This window comes from Emys orbicularis, chromosome 1, assembly GCF_028017835.1.
Source record: "Emys orbicularis isolate rEmyOrb1 chromosome 1, rEmyOrb1.hap1, whole genome shotgun sequence".
NCBI classification, from domain to species: Eukaryota; Metazoa; Chordata; order Testudines; family Emydidae; genus Emys; species Emys orbicularis.
Window position 1 is genome coordinate 109,240,271 of NC_088683.1, and position 19,105 is coordinate 109,259,375.

General features: G+C 44.4%; 1 protein-coding gene across 1 annotated transcript in view; it reads left to right on the forward strand.

The window, feature by feature from the left end:
* The first annotated feature begins 1,749 nt into the window (after nucleotides 1-1,749).
* Nucleotides 1,750-19,105, forward strand: part of AGK (acylglycerol kinase) — a 55,639-nt gene continuing 38,283 nt past the window's right edge. The window contains exons 1-2 of the mRNA XM_065417143.1: nucleotides 1,750-1,773; nucleotides 3,334-3,511. Coding sequence (XP_065273215.1) covers nucleotides 3,402-3,511 — 110 coding nt within the window. The 5' untranslated portion in view covers nucleotides 1,750-1,773; nucleotides 3,334-3,401. The remainder of the gene's footprint in view (nucleotides 1,774-3,333; nucleotides 3,512-19,105) is intronic.

Below are 19,105 nucleotides of genomic sequence, written 5' to 3' on the forward strand. Positions count from 1 at the left end.
GGGAGGGAGGGAGGGGCGAGTGACGACATGGCTTACAGGGAATTAAAATCAACAAAGGTGGCTGTGCATCAGGGAGAAACACAAACAACTGTCACACAGAACGGCCCCCCCAAAGATTGAACTCAAAACCCTGGGTTTAGCAGGCCATTGAATTCATGGAGGGAGGGGGAAGCAAATGAATACAGAACAAATCTGGTCCATCTATTTTTTACATCTTATGCTGGCAGCAGATGGTGCAGCATGACTGATAGCCATCGGCATCTTCTGGGTGCTTGGCAGAAAATGCTGTACTATGACTGCTAGCCATCATCGTCAAGACGGTTTAATAGGCCAGGAGACAAAACATGTCTGCCCAGGTGCCTCTGATTGAACTCACTGAGGAATATGACAATGACAGATACCAGTCGTAATACACCATCCACTGCCAAAAGGCAAGGAGCTGCTGCTGTGTAGCAATGCAGCCCCACGTCTGCCAGCACCCAGATAGCTGATGACGGCTACCAGTCATACTACACTGTCTACTACCAAAAGGCAATTAGCTGCTGCTGTGTAGCAATGCAGTACCACGTCTGCCGGCACCCAGATGACATATGGTGACGGTGAGCTGAGCGGGCTCCATGCTTGCCGTGGTATGTTGTCTGCACAGGTAACCCAGGTAAAAAGGCGCGAATCGATTGTCTGCCGTTGCTCTGACGGAGGGGGAGGGGCCTGACGACATGTACCCAGAACCCCCCGCGACACTGTTTTTGCATCATTCAGGCATTGGGATCTCAACCCAGAATTCCAATGGGCGGCGGAGACTGCGGGAACTGTGGGATAGCTACCCACAGTGCAACGCTCTGGAAGTCGACGCTAGCCTCGGTACTGTGGACGCGGTCCGCCGACTTAATGCACTTAGAGCATTTTATGTGGGGACACACACAATCGGCTGTATAAAACCGATTTCTATAAAACCGGCTTCTATAAATTCGACCTTATTTCGTAGTGTAGACATACCCTGATTCTCCTTGATGAAACATAGGAGCCTTGTCTTATAACAGGCTTATTCAAAGTGATACAAGCTACGAAAGTGAGATCTTGGAAGAGTGTTGCCGTTTTCATCATGTAATAAAAATACTGTAATGATAAATAATAATTAATAATAAATAGTGTGTAATAAAATGTGTTTTTATGACATGCTTATATTTCCAAGATCACTACTTTTTATAGTTTATACTGAGGTAAAGGAGAAAATCCCTGGAAATATTCATTTTTAGGAGGAGGTTCGTGAGACATTTTAGTGAAAGGGGTTCACAGGTTGTTAAAGTTTGGGACCCACTGGTATAAAGGAAGGGAGCGGAGGGCTAGTTCCCATTACAGTTGCAGTATTATTTAATTTCATTTCTCAAAAAAGTGATTCCATTTCAATTAATTTCATTGGGGTTGTATATCTCCCAGATGGGCCCAATTCATCCAGCTCTGGTCAAATTAATGGGACTGTGTTTGCCAACTCTAACCATTTTATTATGAGTCTATCACAGGGCTTTGGGCCCCAAAGGGCGCCCCTTACCACCGGCCAGGTGGCCCAGGGACGGAATCAGCCCAGCTCCCCTCCCCGCGGGGCTCGGAACCAAGCAGCGCGGGAGCTGTTTCCAGCGGGGACAGGCCGGGGTACGTGCTCCGGCCGCGGCAGGAAGGAGGCTGCGGCAAGGGGAGTGCGGCGTGTGCGGGGGCTGCAGGGACCCCCGTCCCGGCTGAGCATCCGAAGCCCCCGCCCCGGGCAGAGGCTGCAGGGTGAGCGGGGGAGCAGGCGGCGCAGAGGCTGCGGGGCGATGGGGGGGGGGAGCGCGGAGGCTGGGGGGCGAGGAGGGGCGGGCCGGGGGCTGCGGGGCGATGAGGAGCGCGGAGGCTGTGGGGCGAGGAGGAACGGGACGGGGGGGGGGGGGCGCAGAGGCTGCGGGGTAAGCGGGCGGGCCGGGGGCTGCAGGGCGAGGAGGAGGAGGAGGAGGGGGGGGGAGGCGCGGAGGCTGCGGGGCAAGGAGGAACGGGACGAGCGGGGGGGGGGGGGGGAGCGCGGAGGCTGCGGGGCGAGGAGGAACGGGACGGGGGGCCGCAGAGGCTGCGGGGTAAGCGGGCGGGCCGGGGGCTGCAGGGCGAGGAAGAGCGGGGGGGCGCAGGGGCTGCAGGGCGAGGAGAGGTGGGGGGGCCGAGGAGGAGCGGGGCAGGCAAGGAGGGAGCAGGGCAGTAAGGGGGCATAGCGACTGCAGGGGCAGGGCAGGCGGGGGGCGCAGAGGCTGCAGGGTGAGGAGGAGCAGGGCAGGCAGGGGGCATAGATGCTGCAGGGGCAGGGCAGGCGAGGGGAGCAGGGGTTACAGGGGATGCACAGGCTGCAGGGTGCGAGGGTTGGGTCTTGTAGGCTGCACAGAGGGCATTGGGCTGTCCAATTAGTTGCGTGCCCTCATGTATAGTACAGCACAGAGTGTCTCTCATTTGTTCTTTTTTGCACTCGATGGAGCCCTCCATGGTGAAAACTGTGTGTGGTGTATAGGCACTGAGTGGGTATATGTAGGGCCCTACCAAATTCACGTCCATTTTGGTCAATTTCATGGCATAGGATTTGAAAAATCATAAATTTCATTATTTCAGTTATTTAAATCTGAAATTTCATAGTGTTGTAGTTGTAGGGGTCCTGACCCAAACAGGAGGGGTGTGTGTGGGGGGTGGGGTGTCGCAGTACTGCTACCCTTACTCCTGCACTGCTACAGGTGGCGGCAGCTGCCTTCAGAGCTGGGCAGCTGGTCAATAGTCACTGCTCTCCGACTGCCCAGCTCTGAAGGCAGTGCACAAGTAAGGGTGGCAGTACCACAACCCCCCCTTAAAATAACCTTGTGACCCCCCCCCTGCATCTCCCTTTTAGGTCTGGACCCCCATTGGAGAAACACTGGTCTCCCCCGTGAAATCTGTATGGTATAGGGTAAAAGCACGCAAAAGACCAGTTTTCATGGGGGTAGGTCAGATTTCAAGGTCCGTGACTTGTTTTTCCTGGCTGAATTTGATAGGGCCCTAGGTATATGGTATGCAGAAACCAAGAGCATTTTTACTGACCTGCCAAGGGAGGAGAGGATTTCCTCACCAGTTAGAGATGGTTAGGTGACCTTATAATAATTTTCCTGTTGTGGAAAGCATTTTTGTTGTGCAGGCTAACTGTGCAGATGGATCTATCCCTCTATCAATAGGTGTTTTACAGCTCTTGGTCAAGGTCTAGTTTCCTTGAAGGGAAAAGAAGCAGAGGTTTTAGAAGCAATAATATCACAGTTGTCTCTGCTCTCATTGAATTAATCTTGTTATTATTAGCTCATCACACTGAGACTTCCAAGTTCTCATCTTCCGTCCTCTTCCTTCATTGCCCCGTGAAGATAGACATGGCCAGGGTGGTCAGAATGTTTAAAACCTTCAAGACTCACTGGAAGAAAACCACAGTTGGGGTCTGCTTGCTCACCTGGGGAGGAAACTGGCTCTATGGAAAACACTGGTAATTATTACCTGGCCTTAAAGAAGTATGATAACAATGAACCTTTGTCTGTATTTTTGCTAATACCTTTTGATGTGGCACGTGGACAGTAGTGAAGTTGGGTAAACATCTGTAAAACTTGAGAAGGGTGGTTATAGACAGAGCTGCTTGCTTGGGAACCTTTAAACAGAAAGGTTTTGTGAACAACCTACTGGGCAATGACAAGACTGTAATTTCACCGAGAGGTTCTTACAGTGGCATGCAGGGCCGGCTCCAGGCACCAGCCGAGCAAGCTGGTGCTTGGGGCGGCAGCTTGTAGGAGGCGGCATTCGGCCCAATCCTAGGGCGGCACGGCCGCTTTTTTTGTTTGTTTGTTTGTTTTGTTGTTGTTCCGCTCCGGCTGCCCTGTAGGGGGCAGCGGCGTGGAGGACGGGAGCGCCCTGCCGCAAGCCCGGCAGGGCAGCCCCCGTCCTTCCCTCCCAGCCGACCGGAGTGGTGTGGATACCTCCCGGCAGGGGGCACTGCGGGAGGGGCTGCGTGGCAGTGCCCCGCTGAAGCCCTGGCCGCCCCCCTTCTCCCTCCCCCCGCTAGCCGGGGCACATCTGCAGTGCAGGGAGTCCCCCTGCACCCTGGCTCCAGCCGCGCCGCAGGTGTTTTTTTTTTTTTTTTGCTTGGGGCGGCCAGAAAGCCAGAGCCGGCCCTGGTGGCATGGTTATCCAGAGAGAAGCTGCAGTAGCTTAGCCATAGGAAGTGTACTCCTGGGGGAATTCTGCACCAAAAAATTAAAAATTCTGCACACAATATTTTAAAATTCTGCACATTTTATTTGTCAAAATCATAGAATATCAGGGTTAGAAGGGACCTCAGGAGGTCATCTAGTCCAACCCCCTGCTCAAAGCAGGACCAATTCCCAACTAAATCATCCCAGCCAGGGCTTTGTCAAGCCTGACCTTAAAAACCTCTAAGGAAGGAGATTCTACCACCTCCCTAGGCAACCCATTCCAGTGCTTCACCACCCTCCTAGTGAAAAAGTTTTTCCTAATATCCAACCTAAACCTCCCCAACTGCAACTTGAGACCATTACTCCTTGTTCTGTCAAAATAACACAATGTAATCACTCTGGTTTCAATTATTTTGATAATTTATTTAAACTACAATACAATGGATGGAGAATGGGAGTGGGGAGCACTGGAGGAAATCCCCAAACCCCCTTGCCTAATAGTAATGTAGCTAGGTTTGACCCTTTATTTCTAATTATTAGTCAACAAAAATATGCAGCCATATAAGAACATAAGAACGGCCATACTGGGTCAGACCAAAGGTCCATCAAGCCCAGTATCCTGTCCTCTGACAGTGGCCAATGGCAGGTGCCCCAAAGGGAATGAACAGACAGGTTATCATCAAGTGATCCATGCCCTGTCACCCAATCCCAGCTTCTGGTAAACAGAGGCTAGGGACACCATTCCTGCCCATCCTGGCTAATAGCCATTGATGGACCTATCTTCCATGAATCTATGTAGCTCCCTTTTGAACCCCGTTATAGTATTGGCCTTCACAACACCCTCTGGCAAGGAGTTCCAGAGGTTGACAGTGCGTTGCGTGAAAAAATACTTTCTTGTGTTTGTTTTAAACCTGCTACCTATGAATTTCATTTGGTGGCCCCTTGTTCTTGTATTATGAAAAGGAGTAAATAACACTTCCTTAGTTACTTTCTCTATACCACTCATGATTTTATAGACTTCTATCATATCCCCCCTTGGTCGCCTCTTTTCCAAGCTGAAAAGTCCCAGTCTTATTAATCTCTTCTCATACGGAAGCCGTTCTATACCCCTAATCATTTTTGTTGCCCTTTTCTGAACCTTTTCCAATTCCAATATATCTTTTTTGAGATCGGGAGACATCTGCATGCAATATTCAAGGCGTACCATGGATTTATATAGAGGCAATATGATATTTTTTGTCTTATTATCTATCTCTTTCTTGATGATTCCCAACATTCTCTTTGCTTTTTTGATTGCTGCTGCACATTGAGTGGATGATTTCAGAGAACTATCCGCAATGATTCCAAAATCTCTTAAGTGTTAACAGCTAATTTAGACCCCATCATTGTATATGTATAGTTAGGATTATGTTTTCCAATGTGTATTACTTTGCATTTATCAACGTTAAATTTCATCTGGCATTTTGTTACCCAGTTTTGTGAGATCCTTTTGTAGCTCTTCGCAGTCTGCCTGGGACTTAACTATCTTGAGTAGTTTTGTATCATCTGCAAATTTTGCCACCTCACTGTTTACCCCTTTTTCCAGATTGTTTATGAATATGTTAAATAGGACTGGGCTCTGTACAGATCCCTGGGGGACACCACTATTTACCTCTCTCCATTCTGAAAACTGACCATTTATTCCTACCCTTTGTTTCCTATCTTTTAACCAGTTACCAATCCATGAGAGGACCTTCCCTCTTATCCCATGACTGCTTATTTTGCTTAAGAGCCTTTGGTGAGGGACCTTGTCAAAGGCTTTCTGAAAATCTAAATACACTATATCCACTGGATCTCCTTTGTCCGCATGCTTGTTGACCCCCTCAAAGAATTCTAGTAGATTGGTGAGGCATGATTTCCCTTTACAAAAACCATGTTGACTATTTCCCAACAAATTATGTTCATCTGTGTGTCTGACAATTTTGTTCTTTATGATAGTTTCAACCAATTTGCCAGGTACTGAAGTGAGGCTTACTGGCCTGTAGTTGCCAGGGTCACCTCTGGAGCCCTTTTTAAAAATTGGTGTCACATTAGCTATCCCCCAGTCATTTGGTACAGAGCTGATTTAAATGATAGGTTACAGATGATAGTTAGTAGTTCTGCAATTTCACATTTGGGTTCCTTCAGAACTCTTGGGTGAATACCATCTGGTCGTGGAGACTTATTACTGTTTAGTTTATCAATTTGTTCTAAAACCTCCCCTATGACACCTCAATTTGGGACAGTTCCTCAGACTGTCACCCAAAAAGAATGGCTCAGGTTTGGGAATCTCCCTCACATACTCAACAGTGAAGACCGATGCAAAGAATTCATTTAGTTTCTCCGCAATGGGCTTATCGTCTTTGAGTGCTCCTTTAGCATCTCGATCGTCCAGTGGCCCCACTGGTTGTTTAGCAGGCTTTTTGCTTCTGATGTATTTAAAAAAAAATTTGCTATTACTTTTGGAGTCTTTGGCTAGCTGTAATTCAAATTCTTTTTTGGTCTTTCTAATTATGTTTTTACACTTCATTTGCCAGAGCTTATGCTCTTTTCTATTTTTCTCAGGATTTATCTTACACTTTTTAAAGGATGCCTTTGCCTCTCACTGCTTCTTTTACTTTGTTGTTTAACCACGGTGGCTCTTTTTTGGTTCTCTTACTATGTTTTTTAAATTGGGGTATACGTTTAAGTTGAGCCTCTATTATGGTGTCTTTAAAAAGTTTCCATGCAGCTTGCAGCGATTTTACTTTTGGTGCTGTACCTTTTAATTTCTGTTTCACTAACCTCCTCATTTTTGTGTAGTTCTCCTTTCTGAAATTAAGTGCTACAGTGTTGGGCCACTGCGGAGTTTTCCCCGCCACAGGGATGTTAAATTTAATTATATTATGGTCACTATTACCAAGTGGTCCAGCTATATTCACCTCTTGGACCTGATCCTGTGCTCCACTTAGGACTAAATCAAGAATTGCCTCTCCTCTTGTGGGTTCCAGGACTAGCTACTCCAAGAAGCAGTAATTTAAGGTGTCAAGAAACTTTATCTCAGCATCCCTTCCTGAGATGATATGTACCCAGTCAATATGGGGATAGCTGAAATCTCCCGTTGTTATTATTGAGTTTTTTATTTTAATAGTCTCTCTAATCTCCCTGAGCATTTCAGAGTCACTAACACCATCCTGGTCAGGTGGTCTGTAATATAGCCCTACTGCTATATTCTTATTTTTCAAGCGTGGAATTACTATCCATAGAGATTCTGTAGTACAATTTAGTTCATTTAAGATTTTTACTTCATTTGATTCTATGCTTTCTTTCACATATAATGCCACTCCCCCACCAGCACGACCTGTTCTGTCCTTCTGATATATTTTGTACCCTGTTATTACTGTGTCCCATTAACTAAAGCAACAGCATATACGATATAGTATCCACAGTTGCTCGTTTCCGTTATCTCTGGAATAAATGTTCCCCATAGGGGTCTAAATCCTGGACTGGTTTCTGAAAAGATTTAAACAGACTTAAATTTCAATCCCAATTTTTAAGATTACTGTTAACATGATTTCACTATAATGCAAATATAGCCAAATGATTCTGAACTGCTATTGCTTTGGGGATTGCAATTCGCTCCATCATCTCCCTGTGTCTTTTAAATCAGTGTGACAAGGGCTTAACTGTTTCTTTTCCCCCTAATGTTAAAATGCTGCCAAGGCCTCAGTGGAAAACAAATCTGCTTATGCTGTGTATTATATTTTTCTTATTTCTTGTTCCCTGTTCTTTTTTTCTTCCTAGGGATATCAGCATTAAATCAGAATCTTTGTTTTGAAGTGTCAGTCTGCTTTGGCTGCTTCCTTCATGCCTAACTCTTGGGGCTTAGCTGTTTTCAGGGGAGTTACACTAGCAGAAAATTTGGCCCATAGTCTTTTCTTTGTGATAGTGTAATTGGTTACTGTGGCACTGATTAATGCCGTGGAACATGACGACTTCATGTGAGGAATAAGCAGTGACAGCAGATGAACGGAGGTTCTGATTTCATGTACATGCCTCCAATAACCAAAAGACCAATGAAAGAGAAATGTCAACTGCACGGAATTATAAGTAGAAATGTCTCTTCTTAATAGGTTGCCTTTCACGATTTTTCTATGTGGTGTCAGTGAGTCTTTGAGGCTGTTCCCCCCACTTTCTCTCCCCAGAAGCAGCAGAAAAGCTGACCTTAGGTTCCTATGAGAAAGCTTTGCCCACTCTCCTGGGTGCCCAAATAGAACTATATTCAAGCACTTTCTGCTGCATGGGGGGGAGAGGGGGGGAGGAGGCGCGGGGCGCCTTGGAGAGCCTCTTGAGGGTGACTCCACGCTCCCTCCTCATACAGCACAGTGGAGCAGTCCTCTGCTGCAATATTCAGGGAGGATTGTGGACAGCACAGGGATATGGGCCCAGTGGGTCAACATATTGCATGATCCACTGGCCTTCAAAAAGAGTTATGGGCCACATTCAGTACTGCTCCCCTTGTCTTGTCATAAGAGTAGTTGGCACAGAGAATTCCATTTTCATCATGTTTCTCCTCCACCCCAAGACACATCAGTCCATTTATGTGAGCTTTATTCCATTGTTATTTGTATTACAGTAGCACCTAAAGGCCCATGCAAGATCATAGCCCCCCTGTGCTAGGCACGTGATCTATGCGTAGCAAGACACATCCCTGCCCTGAAGAGCTTATAGTCTAAAACAGACAAGACAGACAAATGGTGAGAGGGGAAACAGAGGCACAGAGAGGGAAAATCACTGTACTGCCTTTGGCCCACATGGTGTATTCTGGAGTACTCTTTTCTACTTACTGTAAAATGTGAACATTTTGCATATGGTATATTTCACGCTTTAAATTGCAACTGATTTTTGTGCAGATGGTCCCATGTAATTACCTGTAACTTAATAACTAGCGTAAATTTAATTTCAGTTGTTTTTGAATTCATTCTAAATAATGAAATTTAATTGAGCAATTATTTCAAGTTCTGTAGTATGTCCTACAGAGAAGTGATTATGTTGGACAAAGCACAAGAGAATATACTGTGGGGAACAATGCCACACAGGCAGGAGAGAATGTACTAGAAAATGAGAATTTCATATACTTTTCTCCACTTACGTCTCTTTGAAAAGTATCTGAGATTCTCAGTGTCTTAGTCTCAGAATCTCTCTCTCTTTCTCTCCCCCTATATATATATAGTGTGTGTGTGTTTGTTTGTTTGTTTGTTTGTTTGTTTGTTTGAAAAAGACGGTGCGGTTAGGACTTGAAAAATGTACCTAATCCCAACACACCCTAGCCCATGTGAAAAATACACATGTTGGCACACCCTCCTGAAATTAAAAGGAATAAAACAGTTGTGCACTATTTATTGTGTGCTGTATTTGATTACAATAAATTGTCATTCACCTTTCTACATATGTTTTAAAATTTTGACTTGCTATCTCTTTCACCCTCTCCTCCCCGCCCCCTTTAAAAACCTTCATTTCTTTTTGGGCTTCAATCCACAGTATTGCTTTCAGAGCATTCAAAAACTATGAGGTTTTCTTAGAAATTATAAGATTTTAAAAATGCCAAATTTGGAGTCTCTTTGGTTGCCTTTGGAGTTTTCAGCATTTAGGGCTCACGTTTTACATTTTTGCTACAACCATGAGATCCAGAGCTTAATTTTTTTTTTTTTAAATGAAAGCTGAGTTTCTCACATAATCATGTCTCCAGGAACTGAGACATAATGAAGAACACCAGATATCACAAGATTCACAATGAAATCATGAGAATTAGAAACACTAATTCTGCATTTTTCTCTTCTATAATCATGCATTATCTTTCCTTATGTTGTTTTCAGCATCTTTTTTTCTCTTTCTTCCTCCAATCCCTTTATATCTCTTTCCCTACATTATGTTCATTACCTCCTTCCCCATATTTTCAGTCTCCTTTCTTCCACTCTAAAATCTCCCTCTACCATACTTCCCTTTTCTAACTTACTTTGTTGGTCTCTCACCTGGCCACTCCCACATACTTTAAACCATCACATCGCAACCACAAAATGCTTGAAAATTGTACTAGATTCCTGAAAGCCAGAGGACTAGACCCACTAGCCAAAAATTGATATGAAAAATAATGGAGATGGGCTGTTATCCAGGAGCAGCATCCAGATGAGAAGCCAAGTGATCCTTCCACCAGTGGTGGGGAGTCCTGGTAGGGTCCTGTCTGTAGGCCCTGTTCACCTAGACCACCTTTCTTACTGGTCTCCACTCCTATCACAGACCCTCCTGGCTGCTGCCACAGTAGGTTGGGGGTGGAGATGTCTCTGTACTATAAAGAACTATTTAAATAGAATGTTGTGACATTTGTTTTTTAAAAATCCTGTTTTAAACATGTTCTCCCCCCCTCCCCCCCCCCCGCTCCTCTATGTGTAGAAGGGTCTCTTGGACAGGCCAAAGAGCCACACCAAATGCTTTCAGGCACGACCCTCTTCCCCTTTCTTCTTTCTCTCTGTGAGTGCACCTGGCAAATACACTTCCACAGGACCTGGGGAAGGGGCCTGCATCATCAAGGAAACAGTGAAACTGACTATAAACAAAGTGCTATCAAAAGCACAACATAAATAAACAGGAAAAAATAGAGGGGAGTTTAAAAAAACAAAAAACCTCTAATCCCCAACATTACTGAAACTGAAAGAGATTACTTGTAACAAAAGTAAGCACATCATTTTCACATGGAAGTGTGATTTTTCAAGTCGATGTCCCTTTAACCTCCCTGTGTTTCAGTTTTCCTGTCTACAAAGTGGAGATAACACTTTCCTACCTGACATGGTTTTTGTGAAGATTATTAATTCATTTGCAAAGTGCTTTGAGTTCCTTGGGTGGAAGATGAAACATAATTGTAAAGTGTTGTTATTTATCTCAAAACAGTATTTCTTGTGCTTGAAAACAAGGCTTGACATATAGATCTTTCTTGATCTCTGTGGAGAGCTATTGCTGGGGCAGGAGACAGAGGCCAAAGGACAGGTGTGAATTATTTATGTGTGTACTTAATTTAATATTTTTCCCATCCCTTTTCAGAATGCCAGAGTTATGTGGAAAAGAAAGATGGATATTCCTAGGAGTATCTTGAGCCTCATGGGATGGTAGTCTTTACAATACCCCTTTGCTTAAAACTTGTCTGTTGTTTTATTATTACTACTTATTAGGTATTGTTTCTGGTTTCCTTGTTGTAATCCGTTCTGGCTTAGAACTTGCTTGTTTTATCTTTAGTGTGTTCTGATTTGAAGTACGTTGTTAAAAATAGAGAGTTCCAGGTCTATCTATAGCACTGTATAAATACAATAGAAGGGAATGTTAATCCTTAGGAAACTAGCTAACCTCTCCCAGATGGACATCATATGGGAATGGTCTAATTTCCAGGATTTCCCCATAAACCTCTAGGGCAGTGTTTCCCAAACTTGGGAAGCCGCTTGTGTAGGGAAAGCCCCTGGCAGGCCGGGCCAGTTTGTTTACCAGCCGCGTTGCAGGTCCGGCCGATCACGGCTCCCACTGGCCGCGGTTCGCTGCTCCAGGCCAGTGGGAGCTGCTGGAAGTGGCGGCCAGTACGTCTCTCGGCCCACGCCGCTTCCAGCAGCTCCCATTGGCCTGGAGCAGTGAACCGCGGCCAGTGGGAGCTGCGATCAGCCGGACCCGCGGACGTGGCAGGTAAACAAACCGGCCTGGCCCGCCAGGGGCTTTCCCTATACAAGCGGCTTCCCAAGTTTGGGAAACACTGCTCTGGGGCTGCTTTCCCTAGGGAGGAGGATGTGTCTTGTGGCTTCTGGGAAGCAGGGACAGGTCAGGATCTTTGTCTATAGTTATTCCTCCACTGATGGAATGTGCTGCAGCCTCTGGGCTGTCAGAATGTGGCAGCATTTTTTCATGCACCCATGCTCCCTTGGTGACGTACTGCTTACACCGGGGAGCACTGGAGGTGCATTTAACCTCACGTACCTGGTGTGCGAGGCAACACTTGAAGCACTTAATAAACTGAGTGTAGATTATGTTGCCTGTGAGGTTTGCCGTTGTCGACATCTGAGGCTAAATTACTATGCATGAGGCGTACTTGACTAGACTTGAATCTATCCTTTTAGAACAGATTAAAGGTTTAGTGAAATCTTGTGCTTCTGTTTCTGGCACTGCAGGAGTGTCTGACGAAAGGGCTTGCTTTAGTTGACATCAATTCATATTAGCCTCTGACATTCTGGAATTAGCTGTCTGAGGCTTTGCTTGTTCATTTGTGCAGCTGAAGGAAGGTTTTTGGCTCCCTTTGGCTTTTCCATCCTCTTCTCAAGACTTTGCAGGAAGAAACTCATTTAGTTTTTGCCATTTCAAGGTTCATCCCTTTTTGGGTTCAGATGCTGTGATTGTAGCATTAATTGGAGCTATTTAAAGTAACAACCTCTCCAGCAAATGAATGGCAAACCAGCCAAAGCCATCCTAGATTTGCTTAGGGACAGAAGAACTCTGGAGTATCTGCTTTTGGCCAAATCCTCCCCTCAGATATGCACATGGCTATCACTGACTTTACTGAGAGCTGCACATACATATTTAAGGCAAGAATTTTGCACTTGGTCTTCATAATTTCTCCATAGTTGCACTCCTTTCCTGTGGGAAAATTGGTTAGTGTCCTATAGTGGATGGGGCCCCAAAAATCTACCTTTGGGTATAAAGAAAATGCCCCTTCTGTCCTACAGCTGGTAACAGGAAAGAGAGAGTAGAGCATGGTAACTCGCCACCATGCTAATCAGATGGCAGAGGATTGTGGTAGGTCATTCTAAAGGTCAAAGAGCTGGTATCTCAGCCTTGCTGTGGCAGACACAATTTTTAAATGCAGCATTTGCCCCCGGGGAGCGACAGTGGGTCATTGCACTAGCCTTTCACCTTCAGACACGTTAGTTCACATCCTGATTGATTTAGGTCACAAGTGAAAATGAGTTTGGCATGGGAGGTCCCATATTCTAGTGTGGTGGGTGGTATGGCTTTGAGAGAGGCACTGAACTGGAATAGCTGAGGTATTGCAGGTGAAAAGTAAAATATGCAAGAAAGATGTGAGAGTTGAACGGGAAGGGCGATAATTTGTACCATACCTGACTGGGCTGTGCCCAACTATAGCCCTAGTGCTATTATTACAAAACTCTAATTTCTCATAAAATACAAATGCTTAAAAAAATCCAAGTGCTTGCATTCAGGATAGAGGCTGCTCCAGCAGCACAGGAAAAGGAAAGGTAGAATCCAGTCCTGCTGCATGTGAGTATGTTTCCATTGACCTTTCCTGGAATTATGCCAGTTTACACCTGGGTTTCCTTTTGTCCTGTGTATATACTGTCTGGTGTATCATATTTAAGGATGTGCTCAAGATGCAAGGTAAGGGTGCTTTGTGTGCATGCAGCTATGTGACAATTCTACAGTTTTGTTGAAAGTCAAATAGAGGTTTACGTGAGACTTTGGTTATGAAATCAAGGTGATAGAGTTGAATTATCTTTGGAAATGGGGAGAGGACAGGATAGATAACCTTATCTGGTTATATCACTGCATGGTAATTGGCTGGAACTACAGTAGAGTCATTTCAGAGGATCAAAGAGACTCTGTGACTTGGCTGGCCTAAGTGTTTATGATCTCTAAAGTCCTAAAAGTTTGGAGCCCCCTGGTGACAGATTGCTTCTTCCTTACATTCCGTCTCAGCGGTTAGATGTAATGAGTTGGTATTGGTACTCGTTTCTGGATTGGAATCTCCAAGACTGGCAACAGGGTCTGAATTGGACAGCCTTGTGGGCACAGTGCACAAATCATCTCCTTGGATGTGAGCGGGTGCCTTGTCCACCCTGCTCTACAGACATACGCCACGCAATATGTGAAGTCCAAACTGTGCCCCATCACTCACAAAGAAAATAACAATTATAACATAAAAGTCAGCTCAAACTTTCTACCCAGTTTTGGCTGCTTCTCAAAATACTTTTCGGCTTACACCCCAGGACCTCTCCCCCACCTCCTGTATATCCAGGTGACATAATGAGTCACCTGCTTAAGTGAGTTCTGCCAAATTAAGTTTGCTAAACTCTTTCCTATCACGATCGACACCTGCTTAACAAAGTGGAGGTTTCAGGCAAATGCTGCCAGCCTGTTACAGTGATGCTTTTGATCGGCTCTTGAATCATAATTGACAGGGTGGGCCTTTATATTTATTGTATCAAAGTGGTGGGCACAGTGTATAAATATCTGTTGCATTTTCACCTTCCATCTGTAACAAACAAGGAGTTGACTTTCACCATAGAAAATATTGGCAAGGTTCACAGGGCTTTGGCTCTCATTGCCAGTAAGCTAAGTGTCATTGGTAGCGTTAATTTGATTGCTGCACTTTATGTCCCTGCCAGATGATAACTCGGTTTGTCACTTTTTTGAAGGTTCCATCCTGAGCAGCTGCTGCAGCTTTTTGATATTAACTTCATTAAAAACATTGAGCATAAATGCAAAGTCTGGGGAAGCTGATTCAGACTGAGCATCTGATTTTCACATCCTCCCAAAGCCAAACTTGTAATAGAAACACTGATATTCTGGTCGTGCCAAGTGGTACGGATGCTGCAGTTATATCAGGAAAAGCCAAAGGCCTCTTTGATATAACCAACATCTTTTAGGAGCTGCTGTTGTGGTAGTTTTAGTTGTTAAGTGCTGAACCTGTGCTCGGTGTATGCAAAAGACAAAGGAAGATGTAATACTCCCCTTGGGTGATTTTTGAGTAAAATATTGGCCTTGATTCTCAGTCCTGGCTGCGGAAACTCAGTACCGAAACCGGGGGTAGAGAGCACCTCTGTATGTTCAGGATTCTGGAGGTATGAGTTAGAGGAGCCCCAAGGGATATTAATGTACACTGTGCTGCAACAGCTCTCAGTGGTCTGGCATGGCAGCCCAGAATAGCTAGAGTGCAATAGACTCTGACCATGTGTCCTTTCTTCCTGTGGCATGCCCCTGTGCTGGGGCGGGGGAAGGGGAGGATGCCATACAGCTGTTCTGCTGGGTCTGTGTCACGGGGTGTTTCCGGATGGCAGGTTCTGGAATCAGGGCCACTATCTTTATGTTCAACACTATGTAACAAAAGACCAAAACTAATTTACAGAAGCAACAGATAGTATTTTCCCATGTGGGTTCTTCACATAAAATCCCCTCCTGCCCTGTCCACCCTTCCAAGGCTCTGTACCACTGTGACCTTTCTTACTGGAGAATTGGATGGGACTCTTCAAAGAGCTTCACTCTGGGCTCTGTCAATGGAGTCGGTCGATGAGATACCTCTTCCCCTTTTTTTCTTCTCCCTTCACTTTCATGGGGTAACCTTGCTTGCAACTGGGCTAGCTATGTAATGGTTAATTTCAACATCAGGAAAGCAGCACCAGATAAACCAGCAGATGCTGTACTTTAAATTTGTTTTGCTGTAAGGCATAAGCTATGTCTGTAAGCCTCGAGGGAAAGACCAGGGTAGAAATTGCTTCATGGTTTACCTGTGGATATCAGCATAGTTATAGGAAATGTCTGTGCACTCTTTCAGGCAATATGATAGATCAGTCAGCTGGTAAATATGTAACTTCTCTCTGCCTCTTTCTCCTCCTTATCAGAGTGTTACAATAACTGTTTCATTACTTTACTATTTGGTGCTGGTAAATAAAATACAGAAAGCAGTACAAAATGTCCCATATTTAACTAATCATTCTTTACTAGCTTGCATTTCAAACATCCATGGTCTGATAACCCAGTATGCACAGAGACTGAATCATGTTTTATGGACAGAAGGCTGAAATGTTACCAGCTTATCTGCTGTTTTTTGAGCAGTATGGTTCAAACTATGACAAACTTTAGCTGTAGAAGCCCTCAAAAACCTATTTTTCAGAGCTTGGTTCTACTATATGGAATGAATAAGGGCAGATGAATTATGGAGGAAAAGTACTGGTACTTCTCCCAGCTTTTGTTTTATTTTTTTAACAGGGAGGGTAAAAACAATTTACCAAAGAACCATAGGGATAGACAAAATTTGTAAAGAAATTAAAACTAGAGCACAAGCTAGCAGCTACCTTGGAAAAAGTACTGGCTCATAACTTCACCCACTTTGACCCTAGAAAATAAGGGGTAGCACCAACCATGCGGTGAAAACAATTATGACTTAAATAAACATATACTGAATCTAAAAATTAACAAAGAAGGAAATGAATGAATGAAAAACCACCAGTGGCAGCAGTTCCTGTGTTTGGAAGTGTCATGCGCATGCTCTGATGAGGCTGTTTAGCATATCAGTGACTTGACAGCTCACTGTAGAAAACCTGCATCTGGAAGTTGGTATGAGAACTGCAGAAGCTGCAGACTTTATGGAATGTCCTGGTTTAAACTTGCAGTTTGTGTAAGTTGGTCCATGGGATTATTTCTGTATTACTTGCCCACATTCACCATATCTGGCCTTGAATACAAATATTAAAGAGAGCATGATGGGACGTCCTGCTTGGTTCCCAGAATTGTAAGCCACTGTGTTACCCCTCTCAGCCTCAGCAAGTAAGAGCTTTGCTGTTGCTAAGCTATGTGTCAGCTTCCTGATACGCCAGCTTGTCTGTCTTGCCAACAGACTATTCAGGACACTGTCAATCCAAATCTTGCCTTGCAGGTAACAATCAGTGAACTCCAGAGTTCCCCAGAGACTTCTCCCTGCAGTGTCTGGTCCCTCTCACTGGACACTCACAGAAGTTAAGTTTGCTGCCTCCAAAGAGACAGAACACATACCAGCCTGATAGTTTAGCTGAAGACTCACACTTTGCTATAATACACAGCACAGAGATGGTTTTGTAATAAAAGAAGAATAAGTTTATTAACAATGAACAGAAGTTTAAGTGATGGTAAGACTATAAAAACAAATATAGTTACATACAAAACAAAACATGCTTTCTAGTGACTAAAAGTCAATTTCAGCAAGTTGTTATCTTTGTCCAGAGACACAAAGATATTACTCCCCACCTTCACAGGCTCAGAGGGCACTGAACCCCGAGTCCCCTCAGTGATGGATAACTAAAGTATTTTTGTCCCCCTTATGTTACACAAGTCTCTTGTCTCTGCTTCAAGAGCCATGAAGGCTTCCTTTTGTGCAGATTCTGCACCGCAGATGTGATTGTTAAATGGTCTTCTCCCCTTTAGCTTGATGGCTTTGTTTACCTTATATGTAAATGTACTTCCATTGTCCTCTGTGTGTAACCAAGCTGGTCAGACAGATAAATATATGTTCTTTTGTCTAGGGCAGGCTGCCTTTTATGCTCTGCCTCCCAAACACATTTTAAGAACATATTTCCTGCACACATGTAACTCTTTACATGCTAACCATACATACATCACACAATAATATTAATCACCAGTGTGTCCCTGGCTTTCATAGAAGATATACATTTATAGTATAAAACTCGATATACTTTTATAGTATAATATTGTATACAATCAGTTGATTCAATTTCTTATTTTTGGGGTTCAGGTCTTCTGTTCCCCCTGTAGGGTGTCTGGACCCTGATTGTCGCACATGAATGTCCAAATAATATGGCCTTAAAAATTAGACCATACTCATCTGTTGACAAAGAACTCCCTATCTATTAATAAGGTACTGTCTTCTCCTGGGCTGAAAATTGGTTTGGATGGATTCATCTTGCTCTATATCCTCAAATCCATCAAACTCAGGCTTTGGTGGATCACAAGAGACAGTGAATTTTAAAGTAGAGGTTCTCCACCAATAATGGACTGCTGCCTTGCTCTAGGAGGTCAGCACTGGGTATGAACAACAAGAGCATGCCATCTGATAATTGCTGTAGGACACAGGGGAGAATTGGTATTGGGGATAGTGTAGTCCAAGCCATAATTTGCTTACTGAGCTGAGACCAGAAGGTTGAAGGTGGGGCTGAAGTATCTAGTCAGTGGTGCAGTATGGACTTACTGGGCTATATTAATAACTTCATGGTTTACTGTTTGGAATTAGCCGTTAGGGTTCTGTTGCCCTGGCACTCAGTATAGCAAATGTAGGGAAATATTTGACATGCAATCCATTTCAGAGCTGGAATTGCGTTAACTATTATTCCGTAGTAAAATTACTGCAATTAGTCACAAATCTGTCACTTCTGGAAGTAATGTTCCTGTTTTTTAATACAAATGATTTATTACTTTAGTTTTAAAGAGTAAACATTAGGTTAAAGGAATGCTGCTGCCTCTGAGGAAAACTTTGATAAATATTCCAATTAGGCACTATTTGGAGGATATATTATTTATATGCTTTCTCTCTTGTTTTAGTCTTCCTTTTGTCTTTTTGTTATTACTAAGGCTATTTCCATGGCTTTTGTGTTGCTAAGTCAATTCATTTGTTCCCCTAATTTATTCCTCAGCTGAAATCACCATTCCTCTGCTTTTGTGGCATCACGATTGACTGCTACAATAACCAATGGTGATGTAACAAAAAGCAGACTATCTGATTCCGAGTGAGGGATAAACAGCCTAAGATTGTGAAATTGTATGAATCGATGATCCTGTTTTAATGCAGATGCCTTTAACAAGGTGTCACATTCTGGAGTGCAACCTAGACTAGAAGTAGGTTGTGTCACTGTCACCATCTGTCCTGTAACCCTGGGTGCCTTAAAATGCTCTGCTGCTGTAGCTCCATGTCTGGACAAGCATGCTGTTGTCTGAGTATCTGTGTGGTGTGCAGGCCTGGTTCAGCACTCTGATACCAGCAGCCTGCCTACAACACAACAGCCCCAGCCTGGTTTCCAGCAGCCTTGGTTATGACTTGCTGAGTGACCCCAGCACACCCCCAGTCCTGAATTTCCCCAGAACTGTCT